Raw genomic sequence first — 9,547 nt, 5'->3', positions numbered from 1 at the left:
TGTGTCCTTATACAAGCAACTTAGCACCATCCTCTGGTCAGACCACCTGCACTCTCACACTATGGTACAATCAAATTGTTCCTAATTTGACATGCATATCAATGAGGATTGAATAACAATTAGAACCCTTGACTCTGCTTTTGTTGGGATCTGATGAAAGCCTTCCCTGAGGTGAGCTAAAACGATGTGTGTTTAGTCTGCTCAATAGAAGCTCTTGTTGATTAGAAGGATGAATAAAATAGGCCTGCAATTAGTTAACCTGAAGGATTCTGGGAAGATTGCCACCCACTCGGGGTCTGCTAAATGCATGTGTGGTCTATTTGTCTGTTTCTCCCCCCAAAGGAACACCCAGGGGAAACAAAGACTATCCATCATTTTCTGGATAAACCTTATTGAGTATTGTTTTTCCTGATGAAGTCTGCTGACTTTTAATCCAAACTGTGTTTCTGCTTAAAGGTAAATAATGCCACAGAGGAGTAGAATATAACTGGGATTAATAGCAATTTGGCACAATTCAGGTGTTCACTGAATCATGACACAGTATCTTATGACAGGTTTAATCTTACACAGGCACTCGTACATTTTCTAAACAATTAACATCCTGCTTATCCATGCAGCCATCATGACAAAAGAGGCTCATTGTCAAATCATTAAAAGGGACATGAAACAACACTTGTTTTAGAAAATAAGTGTTCAAGTTTCAGCAGAGGTGCACTTGATTCAGCCAGTCAATAAGTCATCAAGCCCTTGATTAGTTGACTCAGATGTGCTGATGGTGGAACGTAACAAATATTTGGAATGGCTGGGGTACCCCAAGGATGAGTTTGAGAACCATTACCATAGTGATTCCATATTAATACAGTCTCTGTACCATCAGGCCAGTAGGGGACTCGTCTTTTAATATGCGCTAAACTAAAAAAGTGGCCCAGCTTTGTTTTGACATATTTGAGATAAATCCCTGAAAAGCTCTGCTTTAATCAAAAGATTAGCCTGTTTTTTGCTGTAACTTTAGGTAGCCCCCTGGGGAAATTAGTCAGCTTCACTAAGCATCAGGTTCTGCCTCTCAGGGGGGCCTACCTCGCTCACTCAGTGAATGAGAGGTTATCGACGAGTCGTGTACACACCATCTATCCAGAATCCAGGGTTAGGGCCTGAGAACAACACCCAGGGCCACTGCACTCCTTGGTGATTAAAAATGGACTGGTTATTTACTCTGTCTACAGGAATAGTCCTGTCGAGAAATTGAAGAAGTTGTCACTTGAACATTAAGGTTGTTAAAAGGTCTGGGGAAAAAGGTCTAAAATACATTGGAGCTCATTTCAGGGGATTCTAATACGATTCTAATAAGTCTGGGTCCACAGGTCCACAGGTTGGGTTTGGTGAGATGGGATTTGCAGATTGCAGTACATAGAGACAATCAATTTGCTGAAATAAAGCACATATTGCCTTTTCCGATATTGCTGATGAAATACGCAGTGCCCATTAGGCAAATAAATAAATTATGCAGACGAATAATGATTGCCGAATTTCCATGGTAATGGGGAAAGTGATTAAAGAGATTAATGCAATTACCCAATTTGTACTGCTTTTAGTGGATGTTTAATGTGAAATGTGGGTGCAATAAGCGCATAAAAAAACTTGCTGAGAGTTATGTAATGAATAGATCAAAAAATGTTAGGGCAACTAACCAATCTGTACCATTACAAACTGCTGTCGAAGTCAGTGCTACAACTACAAACACACTCTTCCATTTCTGTATACTATGCTGCTGGTATGGGAGATCACAATGGTTCATTTATTGGTAAACAAACTTGATAACTTAAATTGCTGGATATGTCATAGTTTTACATGATTTCTTAAAAAGAAACATTGCCGATTTTGATTGTTCATGACACCAGATAAGACCGGATAAGTTCCTAGACGCTGACCGATTTGTAGCCTATTTAGCTCAGCATATTTGCAAATCATTGCACTGTCACAATGTCCTTCTCCCCTCTCCTATCTTTCCTCTCTCTCTCTCCCACGCTCCCTCCCTTACGCCTCAGAACCCTCTCCACTTCCAGATGGTGATGCGGAATCCTCCCACGCCCCATGCCGAGCTCATCTACACTCTCCTGGCCATGAATAGCTGGTATGACATCAGCCTGGTGCTGTGCCAGGAGTGGAACGTCTCAGACTTCATCGTCCGCCTGCGCAACAACACCAAGTTTCACCTGGGCTCCATCGTCAACATTACCACCAACAGCACCTCCAAGAGCGACTTCCAGCAGTCCCTTCAAGGCTACCTGGAGTCTATCAAGGAGTCCACCTCCACTGTGGTCACATTTGGCTGCGACATCAAAGACATCAAGAGGATCTTTAGTGTCGTGACTAAGCTAGGCCTGATGTTGCCTGAGTACCATTGGGTGCTGGGCGACACTCAGAACGTGGAGGAGTTGAGGACCGAGGGGCTGCCCATCGGGCTGCTGGCCCATGGGAGGATGGGGTCGCCCTCTCTGGATCACTACGTGCAGGACGCCCTGGAGCTGGTGGCGAGAGCAGTGGGGGCCGCAGCCCAAAGGGACCCCAGGCTTGCCCTCATCCCTGGCATCACCAACTGTATGGCCATTCAGCATGGGAACCTGGCCTCAGGAAAATATCTGTCCAGGTACTGCCTTTGTTATTATCCTTTGTTTATTCAGGAGATCCAGATTCAGTTACATAAATATAATCCATTCAAAGGACAGATAACAATCAATTATAACATGAGCATTCCCTGCGAGCTCCTGAGAAAAGCATCTAGTTTTGGCAGCTTAGTGTATGTATAGCACAAATGCACTCTTGTGGCAGAGGTTTTAGCCATAATATCTTGGAGATTGCTGCATCTCTAAGTATTGCTATTTACATAACTAGACATTTTTCATCTGAAAACGATGTAATGGAATAGAATGGAATAGTTTGCATTTGTTGTCCTCCAAGGAGGGAATTATGGGCATATTTTCATACGGCAACAACACAATCAAGGGGCCAGGAAAGACAAAGGGCACACACAGTATATATAGAACAAACAATGCCCTACAGTAAAACACAGGATAAATTAACATTAAACAAGCATATCATGATGTAGAACTACTGTATGTTGGTTTCACTGTGTAGTGTGTTAATATCTGGCAAGGTGTGAAGCTCATGCTGAAACTGGGGCATCTTGCAGTAGTACAGACAGGGACTGGTTTGCTGCCCGGGGGCATTGTTATCAAGTCAATGCATCAGCCAGAGTAGTATTATTGGCATAAACAACAACAGATAATGTTGACTGGGCATGGCACAAGACACCCAGTCAAATAATCATTTCCTGCCCTGTTTGGCAGAGCCTGAGATAATGCCAGGATGATGCCAGAATGGTGCCCACTGACCCTGCCCTGGTCTACAATTGGCACTGACAAGTTAAACAATGTCCAGATCTGACTTCAGATAATTAAGTCACACTCTTACACTGACAGGGTGATAAAGCTAACAAACTGAAGGTATACAGCCAGCTAGGTGTGAGAGAGAAGACGTCTTCCAAAATGATAAGGTGCCTGTATTTTAATGCCCTCGCCTGCTGTTGTTTTAGAATGACAGGGAACAGCTCACTGTTCAGGATAGGGCAACCGCTGCTCCAGCTTATCCTCAATGACTACACAGAGAGGCACGCCTGACAGGGGTCAAAAGCTGTGTGGAAGAAAAAACAGAGATAGCAAAAATGTTGGAAGACGGACCGGTAGGAGGCTGAAGGGATAAAAATACAGCAGGGATGAGGATCTGTAGTGCATGACTCTTTCCAGGTAGCTGACACGTTTAGAGGGAGGTGCCGTAACTGCTGAACCATGCTCACATGCAGCACAATGTCAAGGTACCTTCCAGCGTCCCTGTCTGAACCATCACAGACCAGTTGTGTATGTTGGCTAGGTTGTTGTTGTGGTTTTAAATGAGACATTAGATGAACATGATAGGCTATAGCAGGGCTCCAAGTTTTTCCCCCTTTTCCACTTGGTGGAAAACAAATTAGTAGGCTAATCGACTTAGAAATGAACTCGCCATTGCATTCAGAGACAACTTGTGCTATGTGTGTGATAAATATTCCTCTTCTCATTACAATGGTCTTACAATTTACAAACAGGGATTACAGACTATTACAGGCTATAAAGGGAGACCAAGCAGTTTGGACACTGTCACTTCGCTCCCCGATGAGCTAAATTCCTTTTACGCTCTCTTTGAGGATAGTGAAATAGAGCTCCCCATTAAAGCTCCTGTTACTAGCGAGGACTTTGTGCTATCGCTTACGATGATGATGGTGGTGGTAGGTGTGTTATGCACAGTGCTCATGAACATCTTATTGTCAGAATCAACACATCTGCCTTTGTTCTGCAGCTTCCTTGCCAACACGTCGTTCGACGGCCTAAGCGGCTTCATCGTCACACAACAGGCTTCTGTAATCTCCTCGGAGAGCCATCACTTCATTTGGAGCCTCCAGCATGACCCCATTGGCAACCCCATGTGGACGCGCCTGGGCCGCTGGAAGCAGGGCAGGGTCATGATGGACTACGGTATCTGGCCCAACAAGCAGTTGTCCCACCAGGGTGCTTACTGGAGGCACCCGTCTCGCATTCACCTGAGGGTGGTGACCCTGGTGGAGCATCCGTTCGTGTTCACTCGCGAGGTGGACGATGATGGGCTGTGTCCTGCAGGCCAGCTGTGCCTGGACCCCATGACCAACAACACAGCCCTCTTGGAGAGCCTCTTCCTGAGCCTGCAGGGGCTCAATGACAGCGTGCCCAGGGAGCTCAAGAAGTGTTGCTACGGCTACTGCATAGACCTGCTGGAGAAGCTTGCGGAGGACATGGGCTTTGACTTTGACCTGTACATCGTTGGCGATGGGAAGTACGGTGGCTACAAGAATGGTCGCTGGACAGGTCTGGTGGGGGACCTTCTGACCGGGGCGGCCCATCTGGCTGTCACCTCTTTCAGCATCAACTCTGCCCGTAGCCGGGTCATCGACTTCACCAGCCCCTTCTTCTCCACCAGCCTGGGCATCCTGGTGCGGACGCGGGACACGGCGGCGCCCATCGGGGCCTTCATGTGGCCCCTCCACTGGAGCATGTGGCTGGGCATCTTCGTATCACTACACGTCACAGCTGTGTTCCTTACTATCTATGAGTGGAAGAGCCCATTCGGGATGACCCCTCGAGGCAGGAACAGGGACAAGGTGTTCTCCTTCTCCTCTGCACTCAACGTGTGCTACGCTATCCTGTTCGGCAGGACGGCGGCCATTAAGCCTCCTAAGTGCTGGACGGGCCGCTTCCTGATGAACCTCTGGGCTATTTTCTGCCTGTTCTGTCTCTCCACATACACAGCAAACCTGGCCGCCGTCATGGTGGGGGAGAAAACCTACGAGCAACTCTCAGGTATACATGATCCAAAGGTAAGAAACAATCCATTATTTGCCTTATATCAAATATGTGATGAAAAGGTGGTCAAAGTATTAGTGATTTACTGGGAGTACTACAGGTGTAGTAAGGCTTTTTTAAGGATAGTATACCTTAGAAGTCAGAAATTGCATTTTTGAAAAGAGCAGCACGCTAGATTCATGATTTCAAGAAAGAGTTAAAGCACTTTGGGTTGCAGTTTTAAACAACACACTGTATCGCAGTTTACAAAGGTAAAATACCCCAGTAATGGTTCCCCCTTTTCTTTTAGCTCCATCATCCATCACAAGGTTTCCGATTTGCGACCGTACGTGAGAGCAGTGCCGAGGATTACTTGAAAAAAAGCTTTCCAGAAATGCATGAATATATGAGACGCTTCAACGTACCAGCAACTCCTGATGGGATATACAATCTAAAGTGAGTCATAATCACACATTGAAAGATTAATGCAAACCTAAGAAAACTTTATAAAATGGTTGTGAATATATCTGACAGAACATGCAGTTTAAATGTATACCTGATTCAAGAGGAAGGGTTAGGGTTAGCCTAATATTTGACACGGTATACAGTATGTTTTTTCTGGAGGAAAGCACTGACTGTGACATCAACATGGAAAAATATATTTTGAAGCTATACAGCGTTTGTTTACATTGTTGCCTTCTATTTTGGGTTATGATGGGGCACCACAGATGTATAAGGCTGATGAGACATCTAAGTAATATTCTTCAAGAATCAGTGGATAAGTAGTATATATCCACATATATATCAACAGCTTCACAAATGACTGATTGTGGTTTTAACACAGAAGACCATATTTGCCGTTTGTAGCTGTTTCACTCGAGAATAAAGCTCAATGCTAAACCATTAAACCATCATCATTCAAACCTACATTTTAGGTCATATTTTATTAATTTAACCTTTATCTATCTTTTAGGTTTTACTCCCCTCTGACAATAAGGGGTGTAAACTTCGCCCCACTGCAAAACCTTCCCTAATCTGGCCCCATGGACCTTTAACAAAATCAATCTGTGAAATGCCCCTCAATCAATATAAAACTTTTTCTTTTGGAAAGAACTATCCCCATTAGTGGCAGCTGCTCTGAGCCCCCCTCTCCCTCTCTAGTCTCAGTACTTGATCTGCTGTTTTCTGGAGGTGATTTCCACCCTGCTGTGCCCTTCTGATCTTCTCCTGCAACCTCTGCTGCCCTATTTGAAGCTGTTTTTCAAGTCATCTCACATTTTCTGAAGAGCAGAGCAGAATGACTAGGGCTGAGGTTGGAGGAGGTTTGATGAAATTTACAGTATCTTCTCCCAGAGTTGGAAAAAAAACATTCCTAGCCCTTCACACTGACACCTGCTCACCAAAGATAGGATCCATTTGGAATGAATTTCAATAAGGAGGCACACACTGTGTCCACATCTCTGGGTTTATTTCAATGGCAAATATAGTAAATTCTTTAGTGTTAGCAGTTATGATTGCCTATATATTGGGTACCCAAACCTATTTTCAGGGATGTGTTGATATTCAATTTCACCTTGAGGCCCTTAGGCACATTGAGATTTCTCCGTATTTAAAAGTGCACTGTATAAATACAATGAATACTGAAAAAAGCAATCCTGATTATCTGAATGCTAGAAGAGAGGGGTGAAATTGACTAGCTAATCTTCCTCTGTCATTTCAGGGATGAACCTCAAAAACTGGATGCTTTTATCATGGACAAAGCTCTACTAGACTATGAAGTGTCTATAGACGCCGAATGCAAGACACTTACTGTTGGAAAACCATTTGCAATTGAAGGCAAGTACATTAACATGTCAGACCCATATGTACAGTACAGTACTTGTAATAGCTACAGTCTAGCAAAAAATAACAGGCCAAGTTTCAGTCGTAACTAGGTACATTGAAACCCCAACTTCTGAATAAATTTTTGAAAGACTTACTGCAAGTACCAAACAGCACAGATGTCTATTTTGTGTGTATTTTGTTCCCAGGGTACGGTATCGGGCTGCCTCAGAACTCCCCCTTCACCTCTAACATCTCTGAGCTTGTGAGCCAGTACAAGTCAGACGGCTTCATGGACACGTTGCATGACAAGTGGTACAAAGTTGTACCATGCGGGAAAAGGAGCTTTGCAGTCACTGAGGTACAGTATCATGATCATTATAATCATATCCTTTTCTAATTTCTTTAATAGAAGTCATTGCGAGGTGGATTATAAATAGCAAAATAAATAACACTTAACCTTGAGTTGTTCTTGACCTATGTAGTAATGATGTAAAATTAATTTGAATGTGTCATGAGTTGTTTTAATATAATCATCATCATATCATCTCATGTTATGATCATTATCATACATCATACATGTTTTCATGCATTGTCTCTCTCCAGACCTTACAGATGGGGATCAAACACTTCTCAGGCTTGTTTGTGATGTTGTGTGTAGGACTTGCCTTGTCACTCCTCACGACCCTAGCTGAGCACATCATCTACCACCTGATCATTCCCAGAATCAACGAACCCAAATTCAAGTACTGGCTACATACAAGTCAGGTACTGTATGTATATTGACTCCACACATATTTAAAAAGTTTAATTTCAATGACTAATTATGAGACTCTGTGAAAAGGTTCACAAATGTTTTCTGACACCTAATGACTCGTCTGTTTTGCAGAGATTACACCGAGCCCTTAACTCAGCATTCAATGAGGATAAATTACAAACTGTTGCAAAGCCAGAAAAAAGGTAACAGATCATTTTGGTGTCATCAAGATGTTATACTGTACCTAAATCATATTCACAAACAGCAAGAGGTGCAGAAATGTCCATTGGCTTGAGAAAAAGAGACATCTGTTAATTCAAGGTGAATTGAAATTGACTGTAAACTGAAACTGTCAGTGATGATTGCAGGGAAGTCTTTAAAACATCTTCAATGATATGCCCCACAAATTATCCATGGTAAATGTCAGCAACAGATAGCATTTAATGTCATATGTCATTTAGTGTAATAGAAAGTGTGATGATGTTGAATGCTATTAAAAATAGAAATCTCATTTAATTTGGATAGATTACCCACTCCAAATCTAATCTTTGTGTCAGTCCTATTTAACAACACGAGCACTCCATGCACTCCATGTGCTCTCTTAGAATTGCTCCCATACAAATACCCCACTTGGTATAGAACTGCTATTTCTAATCATCCAAGTTGAGTTCTCCTCTCCCTTGTCCTAGAGACAAAGAGACAAAGACAAAGACTGTTTATTGGCCATGCAATCAATTCACATCAATTGTTGGAATATGGTAACACACACACACTGCACACACCCCCCCTCCGAGACAACACACGTGCACACCCGCAAGGGAGAACAGAGCTCTGGGCTCTGGGCACAGGGTCAGCCATATTCCGGCGCCCCTGGAGCAGTTAGGGGTTAAGTGCCTTGCTCAAGGGCACAACGGCAGTGGTAGGCACCTGGATATGATGCCAGTAACCCTCCAGTCACCAGCTCACATCCGGCTCCCTCCTGGAGCAAGATGTGTGTGAATAATGTCAACAAGAAATATCTGAATCCTCAAACTTGAAGGGATACTTATCTAAAAAATTATTTGAGTATATTTCCCTTCAGTTCACCGTTGATATGGTCCCACAATATTATTACTTTTACATACAAGCCTGATATTTTGGAACCATACTCATGGGAAAATGTATAAAATGATTTTTGAGAAAAGTATCCGTTCTCCATTTGAACCTTAGGTGCAATGTGGGGAACAACCAACAAATGCCATGGAATCCCGCCGACAACGCCAACTGCAGTAGAAGGAAGCTGCACCCACAAGAGGCCCTACAGCAAAATGACCTGGAGTTCCCAACGAGCCAGAGCCAGGATCTCCCTCCTCCTCTGCCCCATCAGGTGAAGAGACAGCTCCCCCTACAGGCCACCTCCAACGGCAGGACCGACATGCTGGGCCTGGGGCGTCACCCCATGGTGCAGGAGCTCACCGACCTGGAGACCCATATCCAGATAATCAAACAGCAGCTGCACTTAGCCATGAAGAGAAAGAGAGAGCTGGAGCAGTACCAACAGACCAACACGATTCCTGAGTCCTAG

At 43.9% G+C, this 9,547-nt stretch overlaps 1 protein-coding gene across 1 annotated transcript in view; it reads left to right on the top strand.

Moving 5' to 3' along the window:
* grin3a (glutamate receptor, ionotropic, N-methyl-D-aspartate 3A) overlaps positions 1–9,547 on the top strand; it is a gene marked incomplete at both ends in the record, with an annotated part of 11,485 nt that extends 1,938 nt beyond the window's left edge. Inside the window, 8 exons of the mRNA XM_083669979.1 lie at positions 2,046–2,647; positions 4,390–5,440; positions 5,716–5,861; positions 7,126–7,241; positions 7,436–7,587; positions 7,833–7,994; positions 8,116–8,186; positions 9,193–9,547. Of these exons, the coding sequence (XP_083526105.1) occupies positions 2,046–2,647; positions 4,390–5,440; positions 5,716–5,861; positions 7,126–7,241; positions 7,436–7,587; positions 7,833–7,994; positions 8,116–8,186; positions 9,193–9,547 (2,655 nt within the window). The remainder of the gene's footprint in view (positions 1–2,045; positions 2,648–4,389; positions 5,441–5,715; positions 5,862–7,125; positions 7,242–7,435; positions 7,588–7,832; positions 7,995–8,115; positions 8,187–9,192) is intronic.

The sequence above is a fragment of the Argentina silus genome (assembly GCF_951799395.1).
Source record: "Argentina silus genome assembly, chromosome: 5".
Lineage (NCBI taxonomy): Eukaryota > Metazoa > Chordata > Actinopteri > Argentiniformes > Argentinidae > Argentina > Argentina silus.
This window is presented reverse-complemented; position numbering and strand designations above follow the sequence as displayed.